Source organism: Helicoverpa armigera, chromosome 27 (genome assembly GCF_030705265.1).
Source record: "Helicoverpa armigera isolate CAAS_96S chromosome 27, ASM3070526v1, whole genome shotgun sequence".
NCBI classification, from domain to species: Eukaryota; Metazoa; Arthropoda; class Insecta; order Lepidoptera; family Noctuidae; genus Helicoverpa; species Helicoverpa armigera.
The window spans coordinates 1,172,466-1,187,126 of NC_087146.1; the positions used below are offsets into that span (position 1 = coordinate 1,172,466).

At 38.8% G+C, this 14,661-nt stretch overlaps 1 protein-coding gene across 1 annotated transcript in view; it reads right to left on the bottom strand.

The window, feature by feature from the left end:
- Positions 1–14,661, bottom strand: part of LOC110381580 (uncharacterized) — a 53,766-nt gene that overhangs the window by 25,649 nt on the left and 13,456 nt on the right. The window contains exons 2-10 of the mRNA XM_064041914.1: positions 6,683–7,118; positions 5,936–6,017; positions 4,028–4,477; positions 2,617–2,759; positions 2,299–2,387; positions 1,948–2,017; positions 1,803–1,858; positions 1,274–1,403; positions 232–362 (exon numbers count right to left, since the gene is read on the bottom strand). Of these exons, the coding sequence (XP_063897984.1) occupies positions 232–362; positions 1,274–1,403; positions 1,803–1,858; positions 1,948–2,017; positions 2,299–2,387; positions 2,617–2,759; positions 4,028–4,477; positions 5,936–6,001 (1,135 nt within the window). The 5' untranslated portion in view covers positions 6,002–6,017; positions 6,683–7,118. The remainder of the gene's footprint in view (positions 1–231; positions 363–1,273; positions 1,404–1,802; positions 1,859–1,947; positions 2,018–2,298; positions 2,388–2,616; positions 2,760–4,027; positions 4,478–5,935; positions 6,018–6,682; positions 7,119–14,661) is intronic.

Consider the following 14,661-nt stretch of genomic DNA (forward strand, 5'->3'; position numbering starts at 1 on the left):
TTTAAATTCATTTTATTTAAACAAATCTAACTGGCCACTGGCCGTTTTTGTTGTTGTATAAAATAAATTTTTATTTGTATACTTTAAATGTTTTGTATCAAATCATTTAAAACAATTTGTGCCCTATATTTTATCCAATTCTAAAAGACAGACTAAAATTAAAATTATTATTATTTTACCATGCCACGTCTATTTCAATGTTTACCATACTGCATGTCTACATTCACTTACCACTTTTGGACACCATGACGGAGGTCTTGTTGGTCATGTCGAGATGGTGCGAGAGCTGGAACAGCGCGGCGCAGCGGTGCACCAGCATGCGCCCGTACGACGTCATCACCGGGAACCGGACTATGCAGCGGCTGGAAGGTACGACACGAGTGTCATCATCATTTATTTAAAAACCCTTCCATTTACGCCTATCTAGCGCCAATTCCTGAACTTCCTTATACGTCACAACCTTCACCTTTTCTTTAATTTGCTTGATGTAGCTGTACCTTGGACGACCCCTTCCCCTCTTTCCTTCGACCTTCCCTTCCACGAATGTTTTTGATAAAATCGTCGTGACGTATGAGGTGTCCTATCATTTTTCCTCTCTTGTTCTCTATATTTTGCAAGGGTTGTCTCTGAGTTCCTATTTTGTTTAGTACTAGTGTAAGATGGCGTAATCAGAAAGAAACAAAAATCAAATCAAAATTGAAAATCGTTTTCCCTTCAAACTTTGTGTACGAGAAGTTCTTGGGTACCAGTTTATTGGGTAAATGACCGACGTTTAAATAGCCAGATAATTTACACCAATTTTTATCATGTTATTTAAGTAGATTTTCTTTAAGAAATATATGTCGTTTATTTTCCAGAACTTTGTATGAGAAATTCTTGGGAACCAATTAATTGAAGCATCAAAATAAAGTTAGTTAGCTAGTTATCGCAAGCGCGGCTGCTAAGCACGAGGTCTCGGGTTCGATTCCCGGATCGGGCTGAAATTGGGTTTTAGAAAACTTTCACAAAACAGCCCGAAGCTTGAAAGTTGGTGATTGATACACCCATGGATTGGAGAGCACGATAATATCAGTCCTGCTTGTGATCTCTCTCCGTTAGTGTCAGATTGCCGTCCCATCGTGCTATGAGAGTGAAGGAATAGTGAGTGCACCTGTGTCCAAGCAAATGCTCGTACACTATAATATGTCCTGCGCAGCTGGCTGATCTCCTTACATGAGAACAGCCGCCGTAGCCAATCATCGGCTCATCAGCACCTGGTAATGGATCCACTCACCCGGTATCATTGACCAACGCATGCAGTTCTCTCTCGATCTTCAGGAGTGCCATTCTATCGCGAACGTTCTTGTTCAGCGTGTCTTTGATAAACGCTACTAGTTCAGGACCTGTTGGCTCGTAGCGGTCATCTGAAAAATATTAGCAAAATTAAAAAACGTTTATTGAAATGAGGATTTATCGAACTTAAAACAAAAGACAGCCCCAAAACCGCCACCCTTCACCACCTCCAATTTGGTCACTTCTAAGTGGCGGTATCGTAAGTCGAAATGGACGAGTAGTTAAAGCACCAATGTCTCAAATATGAGTGTGCTTAGATTTCACCAATCTACATTGAGCAAACGTAATAATTAATGCAAATTCCTTTATTTATAAATAAGGAAAAAACGTCCAGGAGCGAAAACTTATACTAACTTACGTACAGTAATATGTTGGTAATAGGTTTCTATAATAAGTTTATGACTACTGTGACTTGAATGAGTGAATGTAGACAATATTTTATATTTATTTCATTTTTGTACTTAACTTACCGGAATCATTTCTAGTTAAAGGTGTATTCTTTGGTCTCTCTTTACGTTCTGGGCATCTGAAAATGTTTTGGATTATTCTTTCATGTCTTTTCTACTTAGCCACAAAAATATAACAAATTAAAAGTATCAAAGTAGTTGTACTTACCTACAATAATAAGTTTGGTCGTCAACATCGAGACTGCTCGATTTTCTTATTGTATCATTGTTAGATGCACCTGAAAGTAATTTTATCGAAATGTTACAAATCCTAAGCTAAAATTAAAAATTATATTATCCAATCCCTTAAATACCATTGAAAAACTGAAAAATGAACTTCTTCATACTCCATTCATAGAACTTTTTACATTATGTATTTGATGTTAAACAAATAAAATACAATAATACAATTATACAATATATTAAGGCCTCTTGCCTTGTAGACGGGATAGATAATTATAATCCAAGGAGAGAGCTTAGTTTATAGTGGGTAAGCATATTGTTTTTATATTGTTCTCACCATTATCATCGGAGCAGTCGGCACAGTCGTCCGGGCACACGATACCGGAGTCCTGCTTCGACGCGCAGTAATGGCGCCGACGACGACCCCTGTCATTTGAAAATGGAAGTATTGTAATACAGAAACTAACCACAAGGTTGGGAACAGTAAAAAAAACTTTTGCGTAAAAGTTAGCACATTTTTACGCAAGATAAAAAAAACTTTTGCGCAAACTTAGTACATTTTTGCGCAAAACAGAAAACTTTTGCGCAAAGTTAGCGCAGTTTTGCGCAACCCAAAAATCTTTTGCGCAACTTTAGCGCAGTTTTGCGCCGTCACCTGCAGTGTGCACAAGCAGCACAGGAGCCGCAGACGCAGCTGACGCGCGGGTTGTTGGAGAGCAGGTCGCGCGGCGCGTCTGAATGCCAGCGTCGCGTGCGCTGCCTCTCGTGGTGGTTGTCATCCCAGCTGCCTGATGTTATCTAGAAATATAATTAAAATAATTTACACATGTAGCATTGGCACATGATACTTCAGGGATCATATTGAAGCCTAAATGACTGAAAAAGATATGTCAAAAACCGTCGGAACGTTTGGGTGACATAATTATTAACTAGAAAAAAAAATCATTTAAATGAGCGCTAAGTGCAATTTCAAGGAAAAAATTAACAAGTTCCCACACAGTATAAATTGTAAATGAGTTTTACTAAAATCAATCCCATCTTTCTAGAGGTACACCTACCTAATAAAACAGGCAAAAATTCAATGATTACCTGTAAATCTTTTAGCATTCTACGGCCCTTTTTTTTTTTTTTGCGACGTAAAATCATCAAATGACCCCTCCCGCTGTGGGTTAGCAGCGGTGAGGGAGTGTCAGACTCTTACTGACTAAAATCGTCGTGTTCCGTCATAGGCCTTCTATGTACCAGGGCCGCGGTATCTCTTTCGAACAACCCGCAGCCCCGGCAGGCCTTGCCCTGCTGGGCCCGCTGGGTTGCTGACGTCTCTTTGAGGAGCGCGTGGAACAACGCGCGCCGTCGACACGGGTCTGTCGTCTAGAAAGACAGAGGGACGATGAGCCACCCGAACTCACCGCCCACAGACCCACGCCTACGGTGGCCGGGAGTCATCTCGCGACACCCGGCGCCCATGGTGTCTACCTGGTCCAGCGCGGCGGCCGGGATGAGAGGTGCGAACTCTCTGGCGTTCCGCCTCCTCCTTCTCGAGCATGACCGCTTCGCAGAAGGAGGCGACGGCATCCCATTCCCTCTCGCCCCGGACCATGGTCTGAACCAGGGCCGGACGCGAGAGGTCGCCGCCGCCCAAAGCCTCGACGAGGACCCGGCGGTGCCCCTCCCATGCGGGGCACACCTGGACTGTGTGGTCCACCGTGTCCTCGGGGCTGTCCGCACAATGGTGACACCCGGGCGCCTCCTCACGACCGATGCGGTGCAGGTACCTCCCGAAACAACCGTGTCCGGTGAGGACCTGCGTCATGCGGTACGTGAGGGCGCCGTGACTCCTCCCGAGCCACTCCTCAAAGAGGGGACTTACCGCCACGATGGTGGCGTGCCCTATTCTACGGCCCTTAGAATTTTGTGACAAAACAAAAAATATATATATTGAAGAAACTATTGAACGGTACAACAAAGAGAATCGTGATTTCTTTGACAGAGCACATTCTGGAACATTTATAATGTTCAGATATGTTTTCTTAACATTTTATATAATGAATGAAAACTGCACTCACCTGAATCTCAACTGGCAATTTCTTCTTAAAATCATCACTATCACTATTTTTCACATCACTACTGTTAACCACATCACTACACCTAACGCTAACATGACTAGAATCCCCACTCACGCTCACAGTTCTATTTTCATCACTATTTTCTGCGCTAGGACTTTTGTTTCCGACGCTAGGACTTTTGTTTCCGACGCTAGGTGCCGAGATTCCTGCGCTAGGCGACGTGATTCCTGCGCTAGGCGGCGCGTTGTTGCCGTTTTCGACGGGTTTTTCGACGCTAGGAGAGCCGTTGAGTTCTGCGCTTGAGTTTGTGACGCTAGGCGAGATATTGCCTACGTTATTATTGATATTATTGGCGTTTGTGATTGTAGGTTGCGCTGGTGATAATGCTCGGGGCGGAGAATGTGTTTCGCGTAGCGCTTGACTGCGCACCAGTTGTTTTGATTTGAAGCTCTGGAAATACAGAAAAAACGTATATTTTAAAACTAAAGTTCATTTCCTTGAACGGGCTTTTTTCATAACGTCAGGTCCAATTTGAAAAATAAAAATTTCACTATTACATAGTTTATTCATCGAGTCTATCCCAAATTATATTAACTACTGGATGGATGTTTATGTAACTTGGTAATGATAAAGCTTATTTATCAGAATAACACATAGGCTACTTGTTATCCCGGTATGGGAAAAACTTCAAAGTAAAAGTCAAAGTCAAATGTTTTTATTTCAAATAGGCCTTTGCAGGCTCCTATGAAAAGTCACACTAGTTGCACGGTTCCAAAAAGTTGGTCTCATGGAGAAGAGCCTGCAAGAAACGCCATAGACACTTTTTTTAAAAACTCTCTTCACCTGGGGCGCGTGTAATCATGAGAAACAGCTAGTAGGTCATTATTTGATATACCTACATAGTCTAGTTTAATTACCAACAAGACTTGGAAGCTCATTAACTAGATGTTACGTATAACAACCTTGCGAGATAGCGAACACCATTAATATAGCAACCTTGTGATGTCTTGGCCTTCGCCTTGGTAATGCAAGGGGTTTTATATGGTAAGAGAATAGAGGTAGTTTGTTCTTATATGTTTTATAGTAGACGAGGTGTTCGTTTTCACGGAAAAAGCGGAAAAAATGTAGGTACACAGCATATCTATACTAATATTATAAAGAGGAAAACTTTGTTTGTTTGTTTGGTTGTAATGAATAGGCTCAAAAACTACTGGACCGTTTTTAAAAATTCTTTCACCATTCGAAAGCTATATTATCTGCGAGTAACATAGGCTATATTTTATCTCGGTGCGGGCCGTAGCTCCCACGGGACGCGAATGAAACCGCGTGAAAACGACTAGTTATGAATAAAAGTCAGAATATTCCCGAGGTAACTACATAGTTCGACCGTAAAAAAATTTAAAAAATAAATAAAAAGTATCCTATGTATTAATTCTTCCTCGAGAAAAGGGATATCTAAGGGTCTATGCACAGCTCGTTTGGAAACGCAAGTCGACGGCATGATTTTACCCTAGTGTGCAAAGGTACTAACACTGAAATTTTCAAATCGGACCTTATCTTGTTAAGGTAACATTAAGCTGAAGTACTTGGTCCCTTAATATGTTTTATTCTTCTGTACATTTATGTAACTTATTAGGTGGTACCAAGTCTGCTGGTTAGTAGGTACGTAAATAAATATCTATACTAATATATAAAGAGGAAAACTTTTTTTGTTTGTTTGGTTGTAATGAATAAACTCATAAACTATTGGACCGATTTTAAATATTATTTCACCATTAGAAAGCTATGTTATTTGCGAGTAACAAAGGCTATATTTTACTCCGGTGCGGGCAGTAGCTCCCATGGGATGCAGGTGAAACCGCGGTAAAACGGCTAGTAGATCATAATAACGTCAGGAATACCACTTACCCTATTTCTGTTCAGTTGGTTAGTATCCTCAGCGCCTGCGCTCTTTTCTACTTCAGTGGTCTCCATTGCTTATGTGTTCACACTGAAATTATAAAATAAATACCTTAGCTTACAGTTTACTTGAATCTTCGTTGTAGGAGGACACATTTATATCCTAAGGGTGCATCTACACGGTGCAAGTAGCTTGCGCATCTTGAAGCACATGCGCAGGTTACATGCATTTTAAAAACGCGGGTCCAGCAACTCGCGTATGTACTAAAGCAAAATACCCAGCCGCGTGCTCTTGTCACTTGTCATTTGTGACTTGCGCAAGTTAACTTTCTTCAAATACATGCACCATGGAGAAATGTAGATGCACCCTAATTTACGTAAACTTTAAGGTATACTTCGGGCACAGACGCATGGCTGTCGGTCATCGGATATGAGAGCAGCCCGCAGCCAAAGCTGTTCTATGTTTGGGTATGTATGAGACCGTTTCAGAGGCACGCGACAGCAGTAGCGTTAGAACCGCGATAGTAGCTTGTGTCCGAAATGTAGCTTAAGACTGATTTTATTGAGACTAGCAATGTAGATAAAGATGTTTCAAACCTGGCCCACTATATGTACAGTAACTCGAAAAATCAAGAAAAATCTATAAATTGCTTAAATTCGTACTTTTCTTGTAATAATTTATTATTTATCAATGAGTTTTATTGACTTATTCTGGGGATAGCTTTAATATTAATTAAATTATGATAACATACTAACCTTCAATCACACGTTTAAATATAACACCTCTAAAACACAGGTTTTTATATATAAAGGGGGAAAATTATTACTTATTTATTTATTAGAGATTGGACCAACACTGTCTACTGCTAAAGAAGGCAACTATTTTAACATTACATCCATAAACTACAGAGTTAAAGCCTTTTTAGTCAAAAAACTCTTTTTTTAAAACGAAAAATTCGCGCGCTCACGTTGGTAACTATAGTTTGGAACACAGTATTTTTATTTTTATGTTGGTAAGCTCGTATTTCTTTTTTATTTTTAGTTTTTTTATGACTTTTGATGGGTGTGCACGTGGACGGCAGTTGACGGAGCGCATTTTTTTTTAAAAATTCGTTATTGCAAAATGGCGGAAAATTGAGGGGGGACTTGTGTGTTTATTTGGTGTTTCTTCTGTACCAAGGTCGCCATGTATCTGTAACAAAACAAAGGAAATAATTAGGGACTTAGTTTTTAAAGTTTCTGAAAAAAATATCGACTATGTACGAGTCAGGTTCCGTATCTACCACAAGAACACGTTTCTTGCATGAGAGCCTTAACTAATGTTGATATTATTTCGATTCAAATAAAGTAATTAATGTGCACAATATTCTGTCAATATTTCCATCGTCTACTAAAAATATATTACTTACTAGCTGATCTTGCGAACTTCGTTATCGTTTAAACCTTCCCTGGCCCTCTACAAACATTTTAAAACCAAAATGAGCCATATCGGTTCAGCCATTCTCGAGTTTTAGTCAGACTAACGAACAACAATTCATTTTTATTTATATACCTCTAGATTATATAGATAGATAAAATAAAAAAGACTACAGATTTCCAGCAAAAAAATAACTGTTACTAGGATAATTTTCATCAATAATTAGTAAGTGCGTCAGACAGAAGCCAAATAACAGATTCGCCAACAGACTTAGGGATTAGAGCTAATTTCTTTTTTCACGATATTGGCCTTAATTTTTTCCTGCCACGTGATAATTTCAGAAATAAAAAATATCTTATGTATTACTCATTATCATCTCTAGTCTTTCTAGCCTTTTCTTAAGTCTGTTGTGGCCGGCTCCCTGTCTAACCTCCCTGCAGGATGCAGTTGAGTACCAGTGTGCCGTATGGAGCGACTGCCTATCTGACCTCTTCAACCCAGTTACTTGGGCAACCCGATACCCCTTAGTAAGACTGGTGGTCATCCTTTCTGACTTTTTCTGGCTAGTTAGAACTAAAAGTCGAAGAATAATATAAGATCTATATGTATGTACCCATATTCGCAGAAATAAATGAATTTGAATTTAAGTACCGACGAGGGACGGCATACAGTAGTGTTAGCAGTCACCGATCACATAAACGGCAGGCAAAAATCATCACATGACCCCTCCCGCTGTTGGTTAGCAGCGGTGAGGGAGTGTCAGACTCTTACTGACTAAAAACCGTCGTATTCCGTCGTAGGCCTTTTATGTACCAGGGCCGCGGTATCTCTTTCGAACAATCCCGCAGCCCCGGCAGAACGGCAGTCATCTTAAACCTACTTTACACATAAAATTTTTAAAAAGAACAGTTGTTTTAATAAAACCTAACGTTTATATTGTTGATGAACTTGGACCTAGCTCGGATAGGAACCACTATCGTGCTTATGTAAGCCGGAACGAAACGCGGCAATCACTCACTGGTATCGAACAATCTTTGTGTAAGTGTCCAGTGTTTGACGATACGGCATTTATGTATACGACAGTTTATTCAAGAAATAATAAAATTGTATAATGTTACATTGTATTTTGGGAAAATTTCGTCTGGAAAGATTAACCCTGTTGGCTCTGATACATAAAGGTTGAACCAGAAAAAGCCTGACACTCCCTCCCTTTGCATCCACAGCGGGATGGTTCATCTGTGATTTCCCACTTAAAACATAGGGGTGTGTCATTAAAGTTCGATAAAAAATATGAAATCTTAACTTATAACAAACAGCAAGAAAGTTCGTTTGTTTAAACGTGAAATGCTGGTCCGATTAGCACATTTATAGAAGGCAATATGTTACTTTTTATCCGGGTGCGCGAAGTATTTGCCACGGGTTGCTGAAGAAATATTAGGAGAAACTAGTAGGTATTTATTTTAGTTTTAATTTCCATAAGATTCAATTACCTAATAAATGCCGTATAACAATGGAGCCGCAGCTGTGAGGAAATAGCCGTGACCTAATGCCGTGGCAAGTTCAGACGTACGTCACTGACTCACCTCACTTGCTTATACATATACTGTAGGTACACATACTTAGTTATTTATTTAGTCTTTGTAATATTTATTTACTTGCTTCTAACAGCTGTTTCACCTGCGCCCTTTGGGAACTACTTCATACAACGAGACAAAAAGTATTCTTCCTGGATATATATCCATCTGGCTGGGCTTTCTGACACTGAAACCTTTTTTCATAAATCCGTCGAGAATCCAGTTCCTGGGATTAGTGCAAGCAAACTCTTCAGTTTTGTAATTTTTGTGTAAATGTTGCGCTTTCTTAATTAAACAACTGAGCGCATTGAGATCAAATTTTCAAGGAAGATAGTAATTGAAGTACCACAGAGACTGGTTTCTTTTTCAAAGCACAGAATATACATAGTCGTATGCGAGCAAAACCACAGGAAAACCTAGCGAGATGATAAAAAGAACATATATTCATTATAACACACAACTAACTTTACTTTCTTATTTGTTTGATGAAACTCGGCTATGTATGAGTCACCAAGCTACGGGCTACGAGCCTCAACTTGCTACGGTCATTACTACGGCGTAGCAGAGCCTACGTAGCGTCACAAATCGTCCACTATATGTCATTAAGTATAATGTATATTTCAATTAATAAATTGATTTAATTAAAAAGTCTGATTGTTTTTTGTTATAAGACAGACATGTGTTGCTGGGGAGTTTGTTGCGCCACTTCTTCTTCCCAGCTATAACACATAGGAAGTGGTGAAGGGTGGGCGTTTTGGGGGCTGTCTTTTGTAAATTTCTGACGTTTTACAGTAAGTACCTATGTATTGTATATAAACGATTTTTTAAAAGTAATAATATGAACTTCTTCTATACTTCACTGTGACTTAAAGACCTTGCGATACTTAAAGGAAACAATTTAATATGTAAAAAATTGTTGACAATTCATTCTTCATATGAATTACTAACTTTCAAAAATTAATATTTTTTTATCCATATGTAAAACTGAATATGTTCTTATTCTTTATTGCACACTAAACAGTAAATACATACGGGATACAGACAGTTATGTACAACGGCGAGCTTAACCCAGAATTGGGTTCTCTTACAGCCAACCTTAAAGCGATAGAGATATTCGATAGAGGTAGGGTCAATTATATGTGCACAACAAATATGTAATACTAAACAAATATTAAATAACAATAAACTAAACATATGTATGTAGTAGAGCTACACAGTATATAAACATAATACATATAGAATATAATATATATGTAATATAATATAATATAAATATATATAAGAATAGAAATATCATCTTGATAAATAGTGATATATATATGATATGTATGTAGTTTATTGATATGTATGATCTTGATATGTATGTAGTTTATTGGTTTCATTCATTGTTTAAACATTTATTTTTGTGTTTTTGTGATTATTATTTTTCACATACTATGCAAAGGTATGAAAATTATGTAACATTTCTGCCAACATGATTAGCACTGAACCTAGCTAGAATTTAGGATTACGAAATCTGACCTTCATACACACCATGAGTCACCATAGTTAACTTCACGAGTTTTATAGGGCACAACAAATATTTTGAAACAGCCTGAATTTTCCTATAACAGCTTATTAATATTGTGGTGGCTTAGTGGGTAAAGAACCAACCTCTCAAGTATGTAAAAGGTTCAATTCCACTTCAGGCAAGTGCCAATGCAACTTTTCTAAGTTTGTTTGTACTTTCTAAGTAGGTATCTTATACATCAATGATTGTGGTTCAGAGGGCACGTTAAACTCTAAGGGTCAATCCCCACTGAAAGAGCAGCGGCCGGCAGCGGCCGTAAATGCAAGGGATTGAGCGCGAGCGCGGCAGGCCGGGCGGCGCCGCGCCGCGCCGCGCTCTTACATTGTCCGTGCTCTTACGGCCGCTGCCGGCCGCTGCTCTCTCAGTGGGAATTGACCCTAAGTCCCGGCTGTCATTGAACATCCTTGGCAGTCGTTACGGGTAATCAGAAGCCAGATAGTCTGAAACTAGTCTAACCAACGGCTATCGGGTTGCCTGGGTTGAGGAGGTCAGATAGGCAGTCGCCCCTTGTAAAGCACTGGTACTCAGCTGCATCGGGTTAGACTGGAAGCCGACCCCAACATAGTTGGGTAAAGGCTAGGCAGATGATGATACAAAGTCTGATATTCTCAAAGTTTTTAACATTTCTGCCAACATGATTAGCACTAAACCTAGCTAGAATTTAGGATTACGAAATCTGACCTTCATACACCATGAGTCACCATGGTTTATAGGGCACAGAAAATATTTTGATACAAGCCTGATTTTTCCTATAACAGCCCATGAATAATACGAGCTTTGGAATTCGTGGAAATACTTAGGGTATTGCGTGGTAACTATAGAAATTATTAGGTATGGGATTTTTGTTTCTGATTTAGCTGTTTTACTTAGGTGGGTCTAGGTTATAGGTAAGTATTTTTATTTGATAATATTTTCAATCTGATCGATTTGTTTGTTTGTTTTTTGAACGCGGTAATTTCATGAACTGCTCATCTCCAATTTTAATTTTTTCTTCTGTGTTAGATAACGATGTATCCATGAAGTCTATATAAGTGTTTTTATCCGGGTGAAGACGAAAATTTGTGAGAGTGTATGTTTCTTCTCTCGCAAACGGTTATACGGATTTTATGGATATTGGAAATAATATAGCACAATAGTAATAATATATTCAGGTAAAGACAGTTCAAGATTAGCACATCCAAACAAACTATTTAACTTTATAATATTAATAGATTTAACTAATCAACTTTACCAAAGAAACTAACCTACATATTTATTTATGCACCAAACAGCAAACATACAAAAATTATCAAATTACTGTATTTGCAATACCATAATTAACTATCTTAAAATCAATTAACACACCCAAAAAAATTCAATGTCAAAACAAAAAAAAGCAGCCCACAGAATAACGATCAGACCTAGTATCCTAGTTTGCGTATCCCGGGCGGGGTGAACGACCTCACAAATAGGTCGGCGCTCCAGCGAGATGCAATACTAGGCATGACCCGGTTGCAGGACTTGGGTAAATCGGTCATATGGTACAGGGATACTAGGATTTATGAATAATTATGATATTTATAATTAAAGAAGTATAGGTTAACAATGTAGCCTGTAATAGTGGCGTCCAAGATGGATAGCTGTCACGGCGGCTGTTCTCAAAGAAGGAGATCAGAGAGATGACAAAAAAATAAAACCGACTTCAAAAAAAACTAAAAAGCAAAAAAAAAAAAAACTATGTAATTTTGGCGCATCGTGACAGTCATCGTGTTTCAGTCGGTTTTATTTTTTTGTAAAAAGTTTTTTTTTATTTTCAGCTTTTCAGTGTGATACGAATAGTTGTCACTATCCGCATAACTTGAAAGTTCTCATCAATACGAATAATATAAGCCCAAACACGAGGTAGTTTAAATATCCGGTTGTCGAGTTCCCTCGACCTTCTCTGGTCTCCATCATCGGTCGAATTGAGAACCTCCGCTTTTTGGGTAGTCGATTAAAAACTAGTACCTCATTGACGTGCTTCCCGATGGATGGGTGTAAGGCAGAGTCATCATCATCCACCGAGCCCTTTTCCCAACAAATGTTGGGGTCGGCTTCCAGTCTAACTGGATGCAGCTGAGTACCAGTGCTTTACAAGGAGCGACTGCCTATCTGTAAGGTAAAGTCATCCTGCATCAATTGCGAATTGCAATATTTTGAGTTTGAGTTTGTCATCCTCACCGATCCATGGTGCACACTACTGAAAAACCGACGAGCTAACAAATACCCCCTGGCCTTAGTAATAGAGGACCACTTGTACAAACGAGGACCTAGGGTACCAAAAAATATTGATTTAATTTGGTTCTAAACTAGCTTTCATCAGCAGTTTCAGAGCCACTTACCGCAGCCGGTTAAAAAGTAATGTGTCCTTTTTCAGGATCTCTGTATTTACCAAACGTTAAAATTAAATCGGTTGAGTAGTTTTGGCGTGAAAGCCTTTCCCATTTACTAGTATAGTAATGATTATAACCTATTCAATATTATTTCAATATAACATAGGACTCATAGACTATCCCAGTCGATGCGAGGGGCCGGGGGAGACACAGGTGACCTACTTGCCGCTATCCAATGCATCTATCCAATCTAGTCTACACTGACCTATCTATCGTTTGTGCAGGATATTTTATGGCAAATTGACCGGTTTAACCGCTTCTATGCCGCTAATTAGGGAATGATAGAAAATCTAATGTGTTTTGCGTAGATCTGTGCACTGGCTTACAAGGGGTTAATGGTCATGAAAGTTAGTAGTGGTTTTCTGGTTTGGAATAGTTTTGAGATAAACATCTATTTAAAATTGTACTTTTGCAACAATAGGACCTAAAATACCAGCAGTTTCACTCGCACCCCGAGGGAATTTCTTCTCACAAAGGACGAATTAAAAGTAGCCTAAAACTTCTCTCAGTAAATCTAACACTGTAAGATTTTTTCAAATCGTTACCCAATAGTGACTCAGATTAGAACAGTATATACTTTTAGGTCTTTCTTGCAATTTCTTCTGCGTACCCGACGAACTTCTTGCTGTAAACGAATAAAATGTAGCCTGTCTCCCGGGGATAATGTAGGTTCTATATTTATATCAAGATTGTTTAAATAAAACTACTTTTACGGATTTTATCGCGGTTATATTATATTATTTAATCCCGACGTTTCGGATCCTTTACAGCGTCCATGACCACGGGCAGACCATATTGTCATTGTTATCTTGCAAGCCATATTGTTATCTTTACTTAAATACCTAAACAAATAGAGTGTACATTAAATTCCATCAAACTAACAACTAGCAAACCTTTACTTGAACTTCAACCCCTGAAGCTTGTCAGCCTTGAGGAGCTGACTCACGCGACCTTGACTCCCACACGGCCGGTAATCAGCCGTGAATTTCGCTCACGATGTACAGTCACCACTACTTATTAGAGGTAGAAACACTATTAAAATTTTATTAAATAAATAAAAAATAGATAGTTTCGTACCAATAACATAGTACCAATGCAACTTTTCTAAGTTATGTACTTTCTAAAAAGGTGAAGGAAACCATCTTGAGGAAACCTGGACTACATAGTCTGAAATCACCTACCCAGATTGAGCAAGCGTGGTGATTACTCAATGCTCAATTCTTCTCCGTGTGAGAGAAGGCCTGTGCCCAGCAGTGGGACGATAAAAAGGCAGTAACAGTAACAACAGCAGTTTTTGTTGAATCACATATGTTTTAGAAGTAAGATATTTTGGGAAATGTTATGATGTAGTACTGGGGACTTTTGTGCGAAATCTAAAAGCTTGCAAGCTTAGACATATTTCTTAAGAACACACAAAAATTAACTTCGTTTTGGTCAGTCAATAGTACATTTAGTCATGACTGTACTTTGGTAAGTATTGGTGTTCCGAGAAAAAAAGGTTTTTAGGGCATTCGAATATATGGTAATGTTATAAAACTGTGTAGATTTAGATTTTTGATAACGTTTTTAGGGTAGAGTGATGTATGGGCTGACTGTTTTTTTAGCTGAGGTTTTAACTAGATTGGAGTGTGAATATAAGAGAGTGAAAGGCTATGTATGTATCAATATTGAAAATGGTCTAGTTATCTGTCAAATATCTTTATTACTTTTCTGTACGAGAAAAGGCGGCTGCCCAGAGGTAGGATGATGAAAAATACTAACGT